Source organism: Indicator indicator, chromosome 7 (assembly GCF_027791375.1).
Source record: "Indicator indicator isolate 239-I01 chromosome 7, UM_Iind_1.1, whole genome shotgun sequence".
Classification (NCBI taxonomy): Eukaryota; Metazoa; Chordata; class Aves; order Piciformes; family Indicatoridae; genus Indicator; species Indicator indicator.
The window spans coordinates 298443-320245 of NC_072016.1; the positions used below are offsets into that span (position 1 = coordinate 298443).

The 21803-nt window shown below is 46.3% G+C and overlaps 1 protein-coding gene across 1 annotated transcript; it reads left to right on the top strand.

The window, feature by feature from the left end:
- Window positions 1-1900: 1900 nt before the first annotated feature.
- On the top strand, window positions 1901-20818 carry CHST15 (carbohydrate sulfotransferase 15). The gene is made up of 7 exons (XM_054382254.1): window positions 1901-2529; window positions 3232-3571; window positions 6105-6251; window positions 11337-11493; window positions 16132-16288; window positions 18828-18975; window positions 20274-20818. The coding sequence occupies exons 1-7, from the start codon at window positions 1936-1938 to the stop codon at window positions 20462-20464; spliced, it is 1734 nt and encodes a 577-aa protein (XP_054238229.1). The 5' UTR covers window positions 1901-1935; the 3' UTR covers window positions 20465-20818.
- The last annotated feature ends 985 nt before the right edge of the window (window positions 20819-21803 follow it).

The window sequence follows — 21803 nt, forward strand, 5'->3', positions numbered from 1 at the left end:
CTGATCATCCTCGTGCCCTCCTCTGTACCCTTCTCTGTGTGAGTCTGTGTTGTTTCTCAGGAACTGAGGTCCAAAGTCAGACAGGAAGACTTGTGCTGAAGACAGAAGTGTGCAAAAGCAGGAATGAAGTTGGGTGGGTTTGGGTGGAACAAAGAGCACTGTACAATAGGAAGGAAAGAAAGAAAGATGCTTAGAAACAGTGCAGAGAATCTTTGTGTGTGGGTATGAGGTGTGTTTAGACCAGGGGAACGGTACCTATATGAGAATTGTAATGGTGCTGATATTTTGGTGTCACTGTGGTAGTTCACTAATTTCTGTGCTGTAGTTTGAGTAATACATCATGAAAACAGCAATTCCAGAGGAACTGTGCATAAATATGCTTTAATTAGGTCTGTCCTGAAGCTGATACTTGTTTGAGGCTTTGCCCTAAATGGTGCCTTGGCTGAAAGCTCAAATCAAACCCAAAGCTTGACATAAATGCTTGACATAGCTCAGGTCACTTTTTGACTGTAAGCAGCCACAGTTTGAGGTGTTGGAAGGAGAATGGTATGCATCCTGTGCCACAGAGCACTGCAGCTCCTGGGCTGCATGGGTGTGAAGGACCTTCCTGAGGCCCAAGAGGGATGAAGGCTCTGCTCATGGTTCTGTCGCAAGGGACCATCAGCTGCTCCTGCATGTTCTGCATGACTTCTTCAGTGCTAAGTGCAGACCACTGGGATGATTTCCTGGATGCAGGTTCTTGCCTTGGAGTTGCAGTATTGATGGGTACCCTGCGTTTGGGTAACAGCTCTTGCTGGTTTGAATGAGCACAATGCTTTCAGAATGTTTGGCTGGGAGAGCTGAAGGTACCTTGCAGTGCATTCTGGGTGGTTACTCTGACCTCAGAACCATTTGGCCCAGAAGCCAGAGAACCTGTCCTGAGCCTTTGCTTTTGTCTATTACTTAAGCCCTTCAACTTGCTGAACGTTTTACTTGTGGCTTAAGGGGTTTCTTGTTTGGCTTTTTACCTCATATGCCTGAGAGGAGTCTATCTCATCCCTGCCTTGTTCCCTCAGCTAGTGTCCCATCCCATTTCAGAACAGTTGAATTAAGGCCCCCACATAGAGACAGAATGTAAATATTAAATCTTGTCTTACTGGCCACTAGCCAGAAATGTTTCTGTATTTACAGAGCAGATGAAGATCTGTTAGGTAGGTTAGTGAGCAGCTGAGGGAAGTGGAGTAGTGTTACCTGTGGTAGCAACTGTGTGTGGCTGTGAGCAGATGGGTGAGTACAAAGGGAGCGCAGCCTGCTCTGAACTGGCAGCCAAACGTTGCCTGGTTTAATACCCTGACTGCTGTGATGAATGCACTTGGCAAACCAAGGAGAACTGGTAAATTGCTCCTGGGAGGTTGCACTTTGCTATGGCTTTGAGTGAAGGTGAAGGTAGAGATTGTATCTGATGTTCTCTGTGTAGCTCTCTCTATATTTTCGTTTCTCTAGGTTGTACAGTGCAAGCCTGTGAAACATCTTGGGGAAGATGAATCCTCCAATGGCATCTGTCTGGTTTGGAATCTGCTTAGTTTGAAAGTACCTGGGAATTTCTCCCCATATTTTCCTGCTCTGGCGTCAATCAGAGGACAATGAATTATTTTGGGGGTTTGCATATTTTCATGCTGCCCAACAGTTTCTTTTCCTTCTCACTTTGTTTAATTGGAAAAACTTGAGCCCATTGCGTAGCTCATCTTCTCCATGTTCCTCTCACTGAGCCACATCCATAGTGCATCTATTTTTGTGTCTTGGTTGTTGGTTGTTTTTTTTTTCCCTTTATGTGACACATGTCACTTTCTGAGTGTTTTTACCTGTTCTGGTTTGAAACTGTCCTTTTGTGTTGCAAGAATCACTCAATAATTCCAGACTCACAGAAGATGACTCATCTGCTTCAGAAACACATTTATGGCTGTGCTTGGCTCGTTATTCCAGGAGTTTAAGGGTAGTAATATGAGGTATTGCATTAATTGTTGCATCCATTTATTACCATTACCAAATGACTTGCACAGACAGTGCTTCAGATGCTGTGGACCTAATTATCATAACCAGAAGTGTCCTGTCTGCAAAGGAGAAAACAGGATCCCTCTGTACACCGACAGCAAGCAGATGAAGCTGCTTGCAGTGTTGGAAGTAAGGACTGATCACAGGGAAAGCTGGAATGGATTTTTCTGCTTGAGGAAGGGGAAGCTATGCAGCTTAATATTTGGGCTGATTATAATGACTCTAGTGATGGCATCCTACATACTGACTGGGGCCAAGTACGGCCTGTTGTTAATACCATCTCCCTTCCATTACGGAGCTTTTGCTAGCAATCCCAGCCTAATGGACAATGAAAGCCTTAGTGACATGAAAGACCATTACCAGCCTTCTAAAATGAATGTTTCATATGTGAAGGATTATCCCAGCATTAAATTAATTATTGACACTATTACTTCAAAGATAGAGTTTATGACAAGACAGCGCCCTGATTTGGAAGAGCTGAGGAAACAGGAGCCACATGTGAGTATGAAGCAGGCTGTGCCTGAAGCTGCTGCAAACCTGCTTGTTTCAAGGCTTTTGGGTCAGTCTCTTACTGAGATTGAAAAGAAAAAAAAAAAAAGATGCAGTTTCTGAGCTGCTCACATGGTGATTTATACCATCTAGACCCTCCTGGTTTAAACCAGCTGAGAAGCTGAGAGTGTAGATCAGGTCCTTCTAAGTCACAGGCAGAATGGATGGGTTACAGAAATTGTCTTGACACCTGAAACCGAAGATCAGGCAGGCTTCTGATAGCAGCACAAGGTCTCTGAATGCAAAATCACCCTGGCTTGGATTGGCTGACACCCTAAGTGATACATAAGGAAAGAGCCTTTCTAATGGGTGATCATCAGGGTGCCTTCCTTACAAGCCTTGTAGTTCAGAGTTAAAACCTGGCAGTTACTCTGGCCCGAGTACCACATGTTTGACTTTAAAAAGTAACTCCTGGGGTTGCAGGGCGGGTCCCTTCTGGCCTTAAAACAAAGCATTTCTAAATGTTCTTCTCTCCCAGTTCAACTGTTTGTGCAGGATCTGATCCCAGTGTCCTCAGAAGAGATAAGCTAGGTCAGGTTTGCAGTTCAAACCCGAACAGCATGTTTCTGCGGTGTTTTCTTGCTGTGCTAAGTTAGAAAAACTGTCAGGTTTTGGCTGCCCTGACTGAAACTGCTGTGCTTCATGTTGCAGATGTTTTCAGTCATTCCTACTAAATTCCTTCCAAACAGCAAGAATCCTTGCTGGTATGCAGAGTACAGAGGGAACACCACCACAGACCCTTACTCAACCAACTCCTATGCACTGTATTCCAAGCGCTTTCGGCTGATATTCGATTACCTCAGGAAGGTGTTCTGGAACCACCTGTACCACTACAAGGGCAGGCACTACCGCCTGCGCTGCCTGCCCCACTTCTACATCATCGGCCAGCCCAAGTGTGGCACCACAGACCTCTACGACCGCCTCAGGCTGCACCCTGAGGTTCGCTTCTCGGCCAGCAAGGAGCCGCACTGGTGGACGCGGAAGCGGTTTGGTGAGTAAACGTCCCTTGGCATCCAGGGGAGGTGTTTCTGGAGAACTTTGGCATTTCTTGGGCATATTTGGGGTGACCTTTATGCATTTGCTTCATTTTGGCTTGTCTTGAAACCACTGGAGTGAATAGTTCTGCAAGCTCCATCTGCTGGATGCTGGGTAGGTTCCAGCCTGCTTTTGTTCACTGCTGGTTTGGGTCAAGCTTCTCTAGGTGGTGCACATTTCCTGTGATTATTTTCTAAGCATCCTTGAAATGGGAAACTTTCTCTTCTAATAAACTGTTGTGGCAAGGAAGGATACTTCCTGAGGAACCAAGACACCTGCAGTGCTGTTTCTCTTCTTTATTTTGAGCTTGTGCCTTCAGTTCTTGATTTCTCCTGCTTCTGGTGTTGCCATTTCTATCTCCCTTCCCCATGGCCTGGAGCCCAGAAGAACCTCTGAGCTCCTGCAGACAGCTTTATTGCTTACTGCCAGATGAGAAAGAGGACTCAGACACAGAACTGGGGTCTCATAATTCTGCTGTGTTCTGTATTTCCTTCCATAAAGAACGCCATATAAAGTGGCTCAAAGAAGTACTTTAGACATTTTCTACATGTTTGTTATGAACTAAGAGTTAAAACAACATGACAAAAGTACAGTTTTGGGGCTGAGGTAATCGGGCCCTGATCAGGAGACACTTGGAGGTACTAGTGTGAACTGACACCACAAACAAACTCGGATGAGGAGCACCACAGTGATCCCAGAAGGCCCATGAGAAGGAGCTCATCCATCACAGTCAGCAGCTGCCTGAAGATAGATGAGAAGAATTTCCTCCTGACATGAAGGTGAAAAGTCAGATCAGTGAAGAAAGGGGATTTCAAGACTTGGACACCATCCAGTGTGAAGGCCACACTGTTTGTCTCTGGACTCTGTGTAGATGCAGGGTCTCGCAGCAAAGCCATCCCATGTCTCCCCTGAAAGTGCTGGCAGGAAAGGTTGAACTGAGCTGATGTGTTACCCTAGAGTCCTCAACACTAAATAGCTCTCTACACTCAACAGAACTGTTTGAAATTAATTTCTTAGGAAGCTTCAGTAAAGCAAGAGTGGGCTCACTAAAGCTCAGAACTGGACCTACCAGACAGGCAGAAGTGCGTCAGAAATCAGGCTGGAGGACATATCATTTGAGAGCAAGGCTGAATTCCTGTCTCTGTGTTGGCATTCACAAACCCTCCACTTGCACAGTCTTGTGGGCAGCTACTGAGGACAAAGTGCAGATCCTTGAGAATATTCTACACATAATTGCATTGTTTGAAGTTATTTTGTAAAGCCAAGGGGTGAGGAAAGACGGCAGAGCTTGTGGCCTCGTGGGAGGGAGATCTGCACAGATGACCTTGTGATCATCTTAGGCTGTCTGCCACTGGGAATGAAGGGTTAAGTTTGCTCCTCCTGGCTCAACCCTTTCATTGTGCTTCAGCAGTGCAGCAGCTGATGGCTAGTGTTTAAAGAACAAAAAATGACAAATGGACTAACAAGTGGAACTGAGACATCTCCCTTTCCAAGGCAGCTGCTCCGGGCTATAAGCTTGCTTTGGTTTGTGACACTTACCTGGACAAGAAAGTCTCTTTGGTCTATGGCCTCTGATTCCCTGGGGTTTTATGAGACTGAAGCTAAACAGCCCTCCTGGGGAGTCCTATTTTGCAGATCACTGCTTTATCCTTCTGCTGGGCTGGTTGATGCTCTACAGGACTTTGTCCAAACTGGATTGTCTCTTTTTCCTGGCTCTTAGTCACAATCTCTATTCCCACGAGTAGGGTGGCAAGAAATCAAGGCAGTCAGTCTGTAGCACTATGCTCATAATTGTTTTCCCCTCCCTCAAAATAAGCAAAAATACATTGCTCTGCTTTCTTCTTCTCATTAAATCCCACTTTCCTGAAGGGGAAAATCAGAGAGAATGGACAAAAGAATTCCCTTGCCGACATTTTGTCTCATGTAATTGATAATTATTGGCATTGTGGGAACAAGAAAGGGAGAGCTGAGAAGTCCTACTCTGTATGCTTAGCTTTGCTGCTACTCTGTCGCTTTCCTAATACTGTTGTTGACCACTCGTCAGTAGAGAAACTCTCCTGTGGTATGGTAAGAAGCAAGAATACAGAGACCAGGAGCTTGAACAGTAAGTGTAGAAGTGGGACTAGATTTGGGGGAAAGTGTAGGAAAAGGAGTATAAAATTCACAGAGGTGGCTCAAGATGCTGTGAAATGCAGGGGGAAGGTGATACTGATCCCACCTTGGAGTGTGGGAAGGAGGGAGTAGAGTGAGACCCTACTGTGGAGCTTTGTTTTCATACTTGTGAAAGACAAAACCATGAATGATTTCAGTAAGTGCACATGGATTTGCATATTTGGCATCAGAGCCTGTTCTGTGTCTGAGCACTGCACCTCCTTGGGCTCCCTCACTGGCTGGCACAGTGCCTGCTGTGCCGGGAGGCTGCCATGGTTTACACCAGCAGTCAGTCCTGCCCTGCTCGTCTGTTGTCTTTAACAGCCCTCTCATTCTAGGGATCATTCGCCTGAGGGACGGCTTCCACGATCGCTACCCCGTGGAGGATTACCTGGACCTGTTCGACCTGGCAGCACACCAGATCCAGGGGGTGCTGCAGAGCGGAGCAGCCAAGGAGCACGGCGCCGTCAGCAACATCATCATCGGTAGGGCAAACGCAGCTCCAAGTGGCTGCAGTGCCAGCTGAGCCATGAGAGGGGCACTTTCCCAGATGGCAATGCCTGGCAGCACAGGGCCCCTGAAGTTGGTGTTCTCTGGGATGTGTGGATAGTGCCAGAGTTCTTGCCTTGCTTTGCTAAAGAGCTGTGATTATCTCCACAGAATGTCCAAGCAAGCAACAAATGTCTCATACAAGCACAGAATTCTTTAGACTGGAAAACACCTTAAGGACCATTGAGTCCAATTGCTAACCCAGCACAGTCAAGTCCTCCAAACCATGTCCCTCAGCACCACATCTACATGCCTTTTAAATCCCTCCAGGGATGGGGACTGCACCACTACTCTGGGCAGCCCGATCCAGGGCTTGACAACCCTTTGGGGGAAGACATTTTTCCTAATGTCCAAACTAAATCTCCCTGGCACTGCTTGGGGTTGCTTCCTCTTTTCCTATCACTTATTACCAGGGAGAAGAGACCAGTACCTACCTACCTTGCTACAACTGCCACTCAGGGGGCTGTAGGGAGTGGTAAGTGCTGATGGCCATTAGCATTTACTTTAGGCTTTAAAAGGAGAGTGACCTTGGTGACTCCTTCAAATGCTGTGTTCATTGTGTTCTCATAGAATCATAGAATCATAGAATCAAGAAGGCTGGAAGAGACCTCAAAGATCATCGAGTCATGACAGTGGGACTGCAAAGTTGAGGTTCCAGTGCTGGAGCTATCACACTAACTGAGCTGTCATGACATACAGTGGGTGCTGTAGAAATCCTGTGGCTGACTGCAGACAGTTTCCACGATAGTGACAGCTCCAAGCAACTCTTGAGCTCCAGCATAATTACACATAGGAGGAAGCACCACTTTGTGTGTGTGTCATCATCCCTATGGAACCTGTGGTGGCTGAAGTAGAAATGACAACTTCTGAGTTGTTTTGCTAACAGCAAAGATAATACAAGTTTCGAGAGCAGGAACAGAGTCAAACTGAAGCTATCCTGTGCTGTATTACGTTTCAGGCACAGTGCAAGACGATAGTTGACACCAATCTTACAGTTTTAACTGAGACTAAATTACCTGATGAGCATTAAAAATGACTTAGTGATGCTGTTGTATTGGACCTTATGGAGCAGAGTGGGTAGGGCTGGGCTCTAGGGAGGGATCCTGGGATTGCTTTCCATGAAACCCTGTGGCTGATCCATGTGCCTCATCCAGCTCGGGCCATAGTGCCACCAGTTTACAGTGCCCACCAGGAATGCCAGAGGAATCTCTCAGTTCTGCTCTCTAACTCCATCGTTCTACCAGACTTACTCTGTCACCTCAGAATCTCCCCAAGCAGCTGGACACCTTCCATGAAAATGCTCATTGTGCAAGAGACAGTTCTCTGCTACAAAGAGACCTGTCAAGTAGATCTGAGGTCATTATTCTACAGAAAATAGAGACAAGATTTTTGCTGCTTGCCTCATTCTAACAAACAAACAACCAAAAAAACCCTGCTGCTGGTTGGATGAAATGTTGGCAATGTCTTCTGGTAGTTAAACCAGAGCCTTGGCTCTGGTCACATCTTTTTCATACTTCCTCAGCCTCCACTTCGGTCTGTCATTCCTCTATAAAATATTCAACATTGAGTAAATTTTGCAAGATTTGCAAGCAATGTTGCTGTCAAGGACATCTGCAGATTTTCCTCCTGTCCTTTCATGAGTGAAGTGCTCATGCTAATTAAATTCAGTAATCTAATTGGCTGCATACATCTTTGATTGCTTGCCTCCTGTTATGGCTTTCTCCAGAGTTTGTGTCTCTTTTTCCTGTAGTCTCATTTCTTGTTTCATTAGGGCTCTGTTCGCTGCTCTTATTAAGTTTACAGGCAAGCCCTGAAGGATTACACTCATTAAGTCAGTCTTTTATGACCTTGGTAAAAGCCACAGCAAAGCTGTCCAGTCTGAAAGGAGTCTGCAGGAATACCAGGATTGCTCAGAGTCCTCCATTTTCGTATTTCTGATGACTAAAAAGAAAAATTCAATTAAAAATATAAACATCTCAGTAGTTCCTCATGGTACACTACTTTGAAAAGTTAAACTTCTTTGGATGCTAAACTTAGTGGGCAATAATTCCAACTCTCCCCCTTTCAAAAGAGTGTCTGCTTAGAGATGACCCCGAGACCTGACAGAGCTGCTGCAGCTGAAGCCATTTGGAGCAGCACTTTTTTATTGCTGGTCACTAATACGATAAATTCAGAGAAATGCCTGTGAAAGCACAGTGTGATGTTAATCCCTTAATGAGGGAATGAAGAGGTTATACATCCAGTCTCCTAAGTCCTTCAAGTCCATAAGAAAGAACATACCTTTGGTTGCACTGCTTTAATTTGACATGATTGCTGTAGCAGTGATGGGTTTATCTCATGTTCAGTATGGCTGCTTCCCTCTGCAGATACTGCATCTGTATTATAAACCAATCAAGAACATTGTCAGATCATCAGGAATGTTTCTGGCTGCTTCACAAAATTAAAAGAGTCAACAGAGCCCAGAATTACTCATTTTGATTTAAACCCCACACCCCCCTCCCCCCCCCAGCTTAATTCTAAACAATCATCTTGTTCTGGGAAGATTTGCCTTCTTGCCCAGGCTATCCTGGACTGAGAGCTTTGGAGCAGCACTTGGGCTCCCTGTGAATGCTTTAGCGTGACTTGGTCAAGTGCCTTGATACCCCTTGAAGAGTTCTGGTGGTGCCAGCTGATGCAGCTGAAGCAATTCCTGTGGCATTACCTGGTCTATGATGCTGGGAGAATCTACCCCTTGAAATGTAAATGCACTGATCTTAGTGCAGGTAGCACAGGTGTAAGCAGATCTTCTTAGGTTTGGTCACCATATGTGAGCTAATTGGAGCATCAAACATGATCAGAGGTCTACAGAGCAGAGAAACACGAAGCAAGAACAGCAAATCTCTTCTGAATAGATGGAACTGATGAGCAGATCAGTTCCAGGAATAGATGGCCTGAGGAAGTCACAGACTTTAATCTTTGGCATGATTTAGGCAAACTGTTTGAGGGAGCAGTGGAAGCTTAGCTGTTTCTGCTGCAGAGCTGCAGCAGTGACTTTCCAAGGTGGTTCTCATCCCTAGAGTCCACTGTGCATGCCAGTGCTGGTCCCCAGTAGCATCCTTCCACCTCCTGTCAGGGCAGCATTAGTTGCATGAGGTGTTTGTGGGACAGCTCACCTCTTGGCCTGCATTTAGGCATTTGTGTTTCTGCTTTGCCCAGCATGGCGGCTGGGCAAAAATTGAGTTTTAATTGACAAGCCAAAGCCCACCAATGATTAGGAAGTGCTTTGGCTAATTAATTTAGAATGGGAAAGCAGAGCTGTGGTGAACACCCAGCGTTATCCGCTGGACCTGATCTTCTCCTGAAGAGAGGCAAATGGACAGAAGATGTATGTGTTTTCTAACAACTCCCAGACTTTAGTAGTGACTCACATCATGTTCAGCTAAGTTTGGAGCCAGTACCTTTTCCTTGGGTTGTTTTGACAATCCTTTTAAATCTTTATTGAACTTTCCCAGGAGAGGGGAAAAGAAAAGTGCAATCATGTGTGAGTCTATAAGCCTCTACAACATGATTATTTTTTCATCACATTACTTTTGATTTGAAAAACCTCATTAACAGGAATTAACTCTCATTAGACTGCCAAAGTGTGGAGTTTTCCCAAAAGCCTCTGTGTGTGTTTTATTAAAGGGTTGTGTGGCAGTTCAATGCCAGTATTCTGTACAAAATGGGGAAGGTTGCCTCAAACATCCTATCAGGTCATTTACTTGGCAGCTGAAGCATGATACACCTTGTTCTGGACAGACAGGACTGATTTGGTTTCTCCCAGCAGCATCACATTCAGGGCAAGCTTCCTCAGGAGCTAAGGGCATCAGAATCTGGCCTTTAACCAAATGTGGTCTAATAGTAAACAATTATATTTGTCTTCATCCAGATGAATAATTGCAGTTATAAAAAAAAATTCTGATCACAGAATCCCAACATGGTGGGGCCTGAAATAGACCTCTGGAGATCATCCAGTCCAACCCCCTGCTAAAGCAGGGCACCCACAGCAGCTTGCCCAGGATCACAATGGCCAGGTGGTTTGGAAGCTCTCCAGAGAAGGAGACTCCACAACCTGCCTGGATGTGTTCCTGTGTGATCTGCTCTAGGTGATCCTGCTCTGGCAAGGGGGTGTTGGACTGGATGAGCTTTTGAGGTCCCTTCCAGCCCCTAATATTCTGTGATCCTGTGATTCTGTGAACCTCTCTGGGCAGCCTGCTCTAGGGATCCAGCACCCTCACACCAAAGAATTTTCCCCTCACGTTCAGGAGGAACCTCCAGTATTCCAGTTTGTGCCTCTTGCCAGGTATCTCTGGAAAGAGTCTGGCCCCATCCTCTTGGCACACAGCCTTAGGATACTTACAAGTATTGATAAGACCTCCTTCACTGGTAAGATCAATGGATAGTTCTCCAGAGGGGACATTTCAAACTGCAGTGACACAGTTCAGTGGTTAGAGCTTTTTCTTTTAATGTTTCCCATGTGCTCATCAACTCTCCTGTCCATGTCCTAAAGTCTACTGATCCCCTGGAGGGGTAGGTTCTGCTTCTTGCTTTAGTTTGTGTCAGATTAGACAAACTCTTAACAAGTCCCTACTCTGAGATGAGTAGCATCAAAGCCTGGGGGTGCTACAGAGAAGGTGATAGGTCTTGGACAGCCACGAGCTCCTGCCTCCTTGCTGGAGTGTGAGCCAAACCCTGAGGAGTCCGTTCCAGCCCAGATCAAACAGATTGGCACCTGCTGACCACTAAGAGGAAGCAATGTGGTTAGTGGACAGGAATATTTCAGGTGGAACTACATCAAACACGCCTCAGCCATTACTAGATGCACAAAGGTACAAGGCAGTGTGGGTGCTCTGGCTGTGGAGAGCATTAGCCAGACCAGTTTGCAAGACCTGAGGCATGTTGACATTAATAGAATCAATTCTAATCAGCCTGCAGCAGGTTTCAGCCCATTTGCAGTGCCAAGAATGCAATGAGTAACCAGCAGAGATGCTTTTCCCTTGCAGGGGAGGCCAGTGCCTCGACCATGTGGGACAACAACGCTTGGATTTTTTTTTATGACAACAGCACTGAAGGAGAACCTCCCTTCTTAATCCAGGATTTCATCCATGCCTTCCAACCAAATGCCAAACTCATCATCATGTTAAGAGACCCTGTTGAAAGGTGAGCCAGGAATGTGCTGCTGACGTGCATGAGAACACTCTCTGTCTGCAAGGGCTCCCTTCGCTCTCTTGGACACACCTGAATGTTCCCATTGCAGGTGACATGAGGCTGGTTTGTGAGGAGAGCTGCCCAGGGGGTTACTCTGTGTGTTGTTGCTCATGGAATTGTGATAGTGTTTAAAGAGGGGATTGGGGTGTGAGTGCCACTGCAAGTGCCATACATGGGCACCTGAGCTACCTGGGAAAAAGCATGCATGGGCTGACAAATGCAGGTCCATTGCCTGAGCTAAGGTTCTGGGCAGGACTCACTGGGCTGAGTATGGCACTGCAGCTACAGGTCCTGTGAGGTGCTTCAGTTCCTGTGTATGTCGTCAAGAGGCATCTTGTTCAAAAGGATTACAAGACTGCAAGCAGCTCCAAAGTCAGCAAATCACAGAACCATAGAACCATTTTGGACTGAAGAGGCCTCTAAGGTCAGGAAATCCAACCTCTAACTCAGCACTCCTAGGTCACCACTACACTCTGTCCAAAAGCACCAAGCCCCTTGTGTCTTTGGTGCACCTCTCACATCAGGTTTCCCTAGGCAATCATATTGAGCACAGCAGGTCATCCTTGGCCTTCCTGATTTCCTTTGTGCTGAAAAGTGGTTCTCCTCTCCAGGCTCAACATGCCCAGCTCTCAGCCTGGCCTCATAGCAGAGGGCTTCTAGCCCTTTGATCCTTTTTGTGCCCTCCTCTGTACCCTCTCTAGCAAGCCTGTGTTGACAAAGGCAAGAACCCAGGAAACAGGAGAGGGGGATCCAGGCTCCAGTGTGGGCTCAGGCACTGGGAGAAGGGCAGGCATGGGGTGTTGAGGCAGGCAGCCTGTACCCTCTGCCTAGCAGCTCTCCAGGGTGACTGAACAGCAGGAGGGGAGGGATGCAGCTGGGTGAGCTTCCCTGATGGCAGGACATGGCTGCTGGTGAGAGGCAGAGCTGTGAGAGCATCAGGAAATACAGCTCTCAACTTTTAATGGTATCTCTTGACCTCAGGAGTTAACAGATGGTAATTTTATGGGAGAGAGATGGCTGAAGTGACTTCTTCATGTAAATTGCTGACCAATTCCCTGACTGGTTTAACCACCCTCTGTAATGGGGCTGTAGCTCTTTGCCAGCTTTAATGCTGCTGAGGCAAAAAGTCAGCTCCATTCCCTTACCGTATTTAGAATTAATTGGCTTCTTTCTGTTTATGATTTCCTGTTCCCCTGTTGCTGATAGCTTGTCTGAACTGCAGGAGCAAAAGCAGCTGTGGCAGAAGGGGCAGCCTGGTCAACTCCATCAAACGATGGAGGGTGATGGAGCTCCTGGGAGATTCAGGGCATTGGGGCATTTGCCCTGAAGTAGCCAAGAAGTGGTGAATGCTGCACAGGGTCTGGGACAGAGGCTGATGTGACCTGCACAGGTTATGATCTCTCCTGCAGCAGGGAATATTTGGGGAGCAGCAAGGTTTGTGGTGTGAGTGCCAATGACACCAAGGTAATAGATCGCAGTCGAGGTAGTGACTTCAAGTAGCCAGAGCAGCTGAAATCCAGCCAGCAAAGGTTTTATTTTCAGCCAGATGTCCCCAGAATTAAAAACATTGAGAGAAACATAGAAACTCTTGCCTGCCCTGCAGAGAGAGAACTTCTCTTCAAGAATGTGGTTTCCCATAAGATGTCAGCATGATACAGTTGTTTTAGTGGATGATTAGAAATGCTTCTATCAAACCCTTTAAATGCAACCAGGCCCATGCTGTATGTAATGTCTGCTGGCAAGAAGCTTTTTCCTGCTCTTCTAGGAGTAGTCAGTCCTGCCATCCTTGGGACAAGCTGGGCAAGCCCAAGTCTTATTGATGTAGGCACTTTTCTGCAGCCAGGAGTTACTGCTGTGTGCCTGACTTAGCTGCTGTTGCCTGGTTGTGTCCCTTAGCTTCTTCCCAGCTCATTCCAGTGTCCTGTGCTGGTGGAAGGGCTCTTTGATGGATGCGTTCTCCCTTGTGGCTGTACTCCTCAAGCACTGGTGGGCAGCACTTTGAAACAGGCTGCCTGACCAGCCTGCTCCAAGCTTGGTACCCTTTCTCTGCCTTGAGTAGGAGCTTTTTCATTTAAAAAACTCTAAAGTGCATTTTCTAGACTGGGAAGAACAGGACAAAAGTCAGGCTTTGTCTGTCTTACTTGGTGGCTCCCATAGGTAGTACTGGGTGCCTCTGCCTCATAGAATCAAGAATGGCTTTGTTTGGAAGAGACCCAAAAGATCATTGTGTTCCAGCTCCCTGCCATGGGTGGGGACACCTCCCACTACATCAAGTTGCTTCAAGACCCATCTGGCCTGGCCTTGAACACTGACAGGAAGAGGGCATCCACAACATTTCTGGGCTACCTGTTCCAGTCTCTCACCACCCTTTCTAATATCTAATCTAAGTCTGCCCTCTTTTAGTTTCAAACTGTCACCACTTGTCCTGTCACCAAGCTCCCTGATAAAGAGTCCCTCCCCGTCCTTCTTATAGCCACACTTTAAGCGCTGAAAGGCCACCAGAAGGTCTCCCTGGAGCCTTCTCTTCTCCAGGCTGACCAAGCCCAACTCTCTCAGTCTGGCCTCACAGCAGAGGGCTTCCAGACCTCCCAGCACTGCTGTGGCCTCCTCTAGCCCTGCTTCAACAGGTCCCTGTCTGTGCTGAGGACTCCAGAGCTGCCCCAGCGTCTTAGCAGAGTGGATCAGAGGGGCAGAATCCCCTCCCTGCCCTGCTGCCCACACTGCTGGGGATCAGCCCAGGACAGGTTGGCTTTTTGGTTTTCTTTCTATTTTCTTTTCTCATCTTCACTTTTCTTTTAAAAAGATGTGTAATAAACCAAAAACACAAAACAAAACCCCACCAAGTTAAAAGCAACCTGACACAAATGTATCCCTTTCCTCCCACTTTATAGGAGCAGGGAGCCTTCATTTCTTTCATATGGGAATTCAAGTCCTGTTCTTGCAAAACACTGCCATAAATAATGAGTGTAGGGGGGGCTGCTCCTGTGCTTAAGTGCTCTGCTGGACTGGGGCCTAAACTTTCTAAATTAAATGATGAATTTTTAAGTACCTGTGGAAATCTAGGGAAGTTAAAAAATAATCAAGTGAGTGGGATAGTAAAGGTTAGTGCAGCAGTAAAGTGAAACCTAAATAAAGCAGGGTTTTTAAGCTCCTGTCTTGGACACCTGTGCCTTTTTGCAGAGGCTAATGGATATTTAGACTTTCAGGAACATACTCCAGAGGTGGCTGCTGTGGATGTGTAAGATTTGTGCTGCAAGCATACCTGGGGAAGTGAATCCTCAAGTACTATAAAACTGTCTCCAAAATCCTGCAGTGCTATTGGGGTTCTGGTCATGCTGTTTAAGCCTCAGTGTGAGCAAAGTTCCTGTGTCAGCAGATGTGGTGTTTATGCCATGGAAGAGCATTTTCTTTGTCTGTCTGAGCCATATTTATCTTAGAACCATAGGATCAAAGAGTTGTATTGGTTGGAAAAGCCCTTTAAGGTCCAACCATTGTCCAACTCTACCGTGGCTGCTGCTAAACCATCTTGGAGATGTTTAACCAAGCTTTCAGGGATCAGTGCTGAAGCAGATCATCTGCCTGCCTGTAGGTTTGGGTTGTTTCACCACCACCACCCCCAAAGGGATTTGAATTAAGATATTTTTTAAGTGATATTAAGCGACTGTAAGCCCGGTGCTAAACATGTGCCATGAGGGGATGCTTCCCTGCTGTAACTTAGAGAGATTGCTCTGGCTGGTGGGTGTTGCTCCCAGCAGCAGCTGAGGCAGGGGCTCTGCATGCCTGCCAGCTGCAGATATTCATGGGCCCATGTCCTGATGCCCTCAAAGTGCAGGTGGCATTGCTTGCAGAATCACAGAATCATTTTGGTTGGAAAAGTTCTCTGAGGTCATCAGGCCCAACCATTTTCTAACTCTATCAAGGCTGGTGCTAAGCCTTGTCCCTCAGCACCACATCTGTGCTTGGAGAATGCAGCACTGCAGATGGTAGCACAGATGTGAGCCATTTACCTAGCTGTACTGTTTCAGCTTAAAAAAACCAAGAGTTTGAGTGCTGTAAATTAAAAGTTTTTAATAGAAAGTTAACATAGGATTGGAGGTGGAGGTATCTGAAAAAACAAAACAGGAAATGTAGGCTCTTGCCTACTCCTGGTGGTAGCCAGCTTGGTAATCAGTAATACTAACAATCACTCTTCCTAACCTGCTCCATTCCTCTGTTGGCTCTGAAATCATCTTCCAGATTTTGAGAGGAGCACCACACAAAGATGGGTACCAATGACAGCTGAGACCAGTTCTGCTGTTCATAGGTAACACATCTGAACCATTTGCCTGCAGGAAGAACAGACATTGGGTTGCACAATTGTTGGGGGCAGGTTCCCAAGGGGTGCTGAACGGGAGAGTGGGGAGGGTGTTCAGCCAGTGGATGCTGCAGTGGATGGTGCCTTGTCTAAACTCATCAAAATGAACAGAAACTGTAATGTCCCCCAGGAGCCACCTAGCCTGTGTGGCACTTGAGGATTCCCTGGTGCCCATTGTCATGTAAATAAAGCTGCCTGCGGTCCCTCTGCCGCTCACCTCCCGGCTCTCGTTCCAGGCTGTACTCCGATTATCTCTACTTTGCAAGTGCCAACAAATCTGCAGAAGACTTTCACGAGAAGGTGTCAGAGTCCCTGCAGCTGTTTGAAAGCTGCATGCTGGCTTTCTCCCTGCGAGCCTGCGTCTACAACAACAGCCTCAACAACGCCATGCCCGTGCGTATCCACCGCACCTCGGGTCCTGCTCCCCCAGGGCTCACTTGGGTCAGGTCATTCCAATTCCAAACCAGCACCGAGGGATAAAGTCTCCTCCCTTTCCGTTTGAAAAGCAGATGACATCAATCTATCTGTGAGCACGGCAGAGCTGCTGCAGGGCTCGGCTGCCTCCTCCGCTGAAGGCCAGCAGCAGTAGTGCAGGCTCTGCACTGGGCAGGCCTGGGGAGAGCACTTTTAGGGAAGATTACAGCTAAAAGCTTGCTTTCCCCCTTGCACACCTCTCCAAAGAGTAGCTCTGGTGAGGATCTTTGTGGTGTAAAATCGTCTCAAAATCAGAGTAAATGATGTATTCATTCTTGAGAAAAGGATACCAATAATAGGATAAAACCTATCTCCTTTTTTATTTTATTTCAATTGTGCCCATCAGAAGCTGCTGGCAGGGGAATGTCTGAGTGTTACAGGCTTGGTATGCCAAAATTCACATTTTTAGTGTAGAATTGGCTTCAAATTTTGCTTGAGGAGGAGAAGAAAATATGAACGAGATTGACTTGCAGTATCACATCTGGCCAGTTCACCATTTAATCCTTTTTTATTTGCTCAGGCTGTGAAAGACTCAGAGTTTCCTCCTTTGTCTCCAGGGTGAAGTTATTGCCTTCTCCACTTAATGAAACAGCCATCAAAGACCATATTGCACAGGCTTGGGTCCTGCAGCAGCAGGGCAAACAGGACATTGCTCCAGCTTACTGTGGCTGGTGCACTGGAGCTGCCACTCTTTGGTGATAGCCCTGGGCAGTACCAGTCTTTTCCAGTCCTCTGCTCACACAAGTGCACTTCTGCCGTTGTAGGGAAAGGCAGAGAGGGAATCAGAAGGAAAGATTTTCTTCTGATCTTCGTCCTCAGGGGGCAGAACCAGTCTTCATTTGTTGTCTTAGGCAACCCTCTGAAGAAGATGGTTTTGGCACCAAACAGAGGATGGCTCATTCCAGAGAGCCAAAGCAGGTGTTCACCATAAAACAAAAATGTGACCTGTGCTCCTCAGTGGCCTTCTGTAGCTGCTTCTTCAGCCAAGTCTGTGATGTGCATGGTGTGCTGTATTGAAAAGGTTGGGGCTGTTTCGCCTGGTGAGATCATGAGGTTGCTGCTGGTGTGACTGTGCCAGAAGGATGTTGGTTTGCCATTTGTTAATGTCTCCCTGAAAGGAGAGAGATGTCATAGCCAGTGCTGATCGACATCTGCAAAGAAAGGGGTTTGTCATTATCAAAAGAATGCCTTAGCAATAATTCCAACTATGGCTTCTTTTGCTGGAATTGATGTGTCACTGTGGGTCAGGCAAGAAGCAAAGAAGGCTGCTGTTGCCTGGCCTGATGGGCTCTGCAGTAATGTGCTTGCAGGAGTTAAGTCTCTTTTATAAAAGATGCTTATGACTTGGGATTCATGTTCCTCTCCTCTGAGCCTGAAGGGATTTAGAAAAATATTTATAAGCACAGTTGGAGGTTGGACTCTTAAGAACACCATCCTGCCCTTATGCTTCAGCTTGTTATGTAAAATTGAGGAGGGAAGAAAAATAGAGATGCGGTCAGGACAGGCTGAAAATCTGCCTTTGCACATCTCTGGTCTAAGGCAGCCTGGTGTTCTCCTCGTGTGCTCAGACAGTGCCCCATTAATGCTGTCTAGCAGTCACTGCTAATGCAGCTTACATCTAGAGCTCATTATTGCCATCAGATGATACAAGCAAATACTCCGAAATCTAATTCCTGCCATGGAATCAGACTATTTGCACTGCTTATGGCAGTGTGATCTGGTGCAGCTGATACTCAAAGTGAAATAAGCAGCCTTATGACCTTATGGAGCAGGCAGCAGGACTAAGCATAGAACATGAAGTCATAGAATATTTTAGACTGGAAGGGAGCTTTAAAGCTCTAGTCCAGCTCCCCTGCAGTCAGCAGGGACATCTTCAACCAGAGCAAGTTGCTCAGAGCCCTGTCCCACCTGACCTGGGGTGTTTCCAGGGATGGGGCATCTCCCACCTCTCTGGGCAATCTGGGCCAGTGTTTAACCACCCTCAGTGGTGAAATTTTCTTCCTTCTATCTAAATCTCCCTCCTTTAGTTTAAAACTGTTAGCCCTTGTCCTGTTGCAACAGGCCCTGCTAAAAAGATAGTCACATTTCCTTCCACTGCTGTTCAGCCAGGGGATGAGAGGTCTTGGTGTCTCCATGAGGTCTGGGTCATTTTGAGCATCCTTCTGCGTCTTGTTGTCTCTGTGCAGCATTTGTATGCAGAGGTGTGGAAGCAGCCAGTGCACAGCCAAGCTGTTGGTGAAAGGCCATCCCTAACCAGCAGGAAGGCCCTTTGCAAAGATTTCCCTAAGCTGCACTGAAAACAAGTGGGAGAGTAAAAAATGTTCAGATCTTGTCTTCTTGTGGTTCATCACCAGCAGACATTTGGGACTTTAGCCCAGGGGACAGAGGTGAGTGTTGGATGGTTACTGCTAGAGGTGTTGGCAGGTGAATGAATTTTGTTCTGTCTGGTGTGCTGCAGGTGAGGCTCCAGGTGGGACTCTATGTCGTGTATCTTTTGGACTGGCTGACAGTGTTTGACAAAGATCAGATCCTCGTTCTTCGCTTGGAGGACCATGCTTCAAATATGAGGTACACCATGCACATGGTGTTCCAGTTCTTGGATCTGGGTAGGTGTCTCCTGGCTGTTTTGAGAAAGGTGCAAAACTCCTGATTGTTCTTCTCCAGGGTCACATGTGCTTTATTAAGGGACAGACATGGGAATTTGTCTTGATGGATGCATGAATCTTGGTGCCTGGACTCGATCAAAACTAGAATTCCCAAATCCCCATAGGAAAGACTGGTGGGAGAAGATCTTAATAAGCCTATACCAAGAAAATCGCAGCCATACAGAAGGCAGGGATGTATCTTACCCCAGGGAAGGCAGCCCTGCTTCTGAAGGCAGCCAGGACTCATTTATCATGAGCTTATACAGGTGCAAGAGACGTCTTGCAGAATGTGAACAAACTGAAGTGCTGCCATGGTGTGGGTCCAAACCCTCGATCTGATCATGAGGGTTGTGTTTCTAGCCAGGGAGGAGGACGAAATTGTGGTTTTGCTGTGCTGATTGAGACATCTGTTGCTAGTTCTCAGAGAAAGGCTGGCAGACAAAAACATTGCCCAATGTTGATCTGACAGTAGCAAGAGGATGCAAATGTGGCTGCAAAAGAGTCTGGCTGGTCCAAACACTGGGCTGGATGATAAGGAAGTTTGAGTGCAGCAGGCTGAACAGATGAAGAGCTTGGCATCCCCCTCCTGAATATGATTTATGCTGGAAAAGTCTGTGGGTGTTTGGTCTTGCTCAAGTACATAGAATCAGAGAATAATAGACTTGTTTTGGTTGGAAGAGACCTTTAAGACCATCAAGTCCAGCTGTTAACCCAGCACTGCCATGTCACTGCTGAGCCATATCCCCAGAGCCACATCTACGTGTCAAGGGCTTACCTCTATTCCTGGAACAGGGGCATCACTCTACCTGTGCTCAACTCTGATCCCAGCCTCCAAACAAACATAGACAGGGCTTACATGAGTGAAGCTCGTGAAGCTCTACCAAATGTTAGACCACTTGCAGCGTGAAATGAAATCATGGTCTGAAATAATTGCATCTGCAGAATGGACAGGAATTCTCTGTCAGGAAGTCACTGGCATCACTGCTTTCTGAAAACAGTTTGTTTTTCCTGCAAAATTATTTATGCTGCTCGTAATAGGAATGATTAGTTAGTGTGAAAGGAAAACTTCTTATTTCTATATTTACTAGCAGTGATTTATTTTGCTAATCAAAGCCTGTATGCAATATTCTGAAGCATCATTGCTGCTAACCCAAATCCCATTTGTCATCCTCTGGCAAACCTCTTGATTTGGTTGATTGTTTTCTTTAGCATGGGCATTTGGGGTGAACTGTTGGAAGTAATGTTCTATTTGTCCACAGGACCACTAAGTGAGAAGCAAGAAGCTCTGATTACAAAGAGTCCTGCATCCAACACCAGGCGACCTGAAGACAGGAACCTGGGACCTATGCTGCCAACAACGAAGGCAATCCTAAGAGATTTCTATAGGCCTTTTAATACAAAACTGGCACAAGTTCTTTTTGATGATGCTTTTTTATGGAAGAGGACATGAGCTGTACATTTCTTGTCACAAATACAGTGCTTAAAGGAGTTTTTATTTTTTTAAATTCTATTTTTGTGTGTGGATATTTACATTTTTCCCATTCCAAAGAAAAGCCGAGTGGTGAGCTGAGACTCTCACCTTCAGTCAGCACACTTCATGACAGTTACACCACAGTCTCCTGATGAGAATGTAAAGCATCTTGCATCTCAGCTCGTTACAACTTCTTTTACCCCTGGCAAAGGAGTGGAGTGGGGAAGCATTGGTGCAGTGATGATGTCCTACACTCTCCATGGGGATGCTGAAGTTTAACCTTCTCTAAGATGCTGCAGCACAGAACTAGCATCAGCCTCTTCCAGTTACACTTATAATCTCATTTTCAATATATGTTATTCATTCATTTTTTCAAACTATCAATGTCATTTAGTCATTAAAATTTTTAATTGAATTCAACCTTGTTTGTTTTTGTTTTTTTTTTTTTTGGCAGCACATTCACCAATGCTCTTCACTCACACCACGGTTCTCACATTCCCTTAATTTCAAACCAGAGGTAAAGGATCATTGCATTTACATCAATTTCCAAGTCGCTTACATCTTGAAGATAAATGGACTTTCACAGTCACAGTTCCTATTATGGAAAATTGTGTATTCTGGCTGAACGCTCAAGGACAGCCCACACTTAGGGTTCAGCATGGCAAATCCATTGCTTTCCATGTTTTGCTCATGTAAATACAAGTACGTGGTGTCTGTTCCTATCACTCACCCCTTTGCCCAGGAAACCACTCATGGGTTTGATGGAGAGCTCATTACTGGCCATGGAGAGCTTTGTGGAGCTCTCTGTTAGCTTCTACACAATTACTCTTTGCCATTGCAAAGAAATAGGCATTTTTAAATCACTATGATTATTTTTTTCTGAGATGTACAGATGGATGGGCAGTGGTGACCACGTGTGTCCAGGTGTGGACAAGATGAGCAGAGAGCAGGCTCTGCAGTAAGCGTCAACAAGTTGTGTGTAGCACAGGAGCACACGGGGAAGGGACTATAGCTCCAGCTGATCTGTTAGGAGCTTGTGATCCCTCTAAAAATGAAGCTTCTAATGAAGCTGGTTTGATGTCATCTTCCCTTTCATGAACTGCATGACTAAATGCATTACAGCCTTGTATTGGTAGGTTGTGGCGTCACTAAGCAGCAAACAAACTGTCAAGAGGGCATCTTGAAGGGAAGGATGCTGCTCCTTAGTCCAGACTAAAGATAGGCTCAATCTGGTGATTCAGAAGAAACAAAGCAGCGTTTGAGTTTCTTGAGTGGTGTGGCAGGGCTGGTGTCAGACCCCTCTCCTCTGCAGCCCCAG

Bases quoted from the DNA above. Each gene is read 5' to 3' on its own strand.
- CHST15 (XM_054382254.1), top strand. From the start codon at position 1,936: ATGGCTGTGCTTGGCTCGTTATTCCAGGAGTTTAAGGGTAGTAATATG. The intron at 2,530-3,231 runs GTGAGTATGAAG...TTCATGTTGCAG, and splicing joins TGAGGAAACAGGAGCCACAT to ATGTTTTCAGTCATTCCTAC. The intron at 3,572-6,104 runs GTGAGTAAACGT...CTCTCATTCTAG, and splicing joins GTGGACGCGGAAGCGGTTTG to GGATCATTCGCCTGAGGGAC.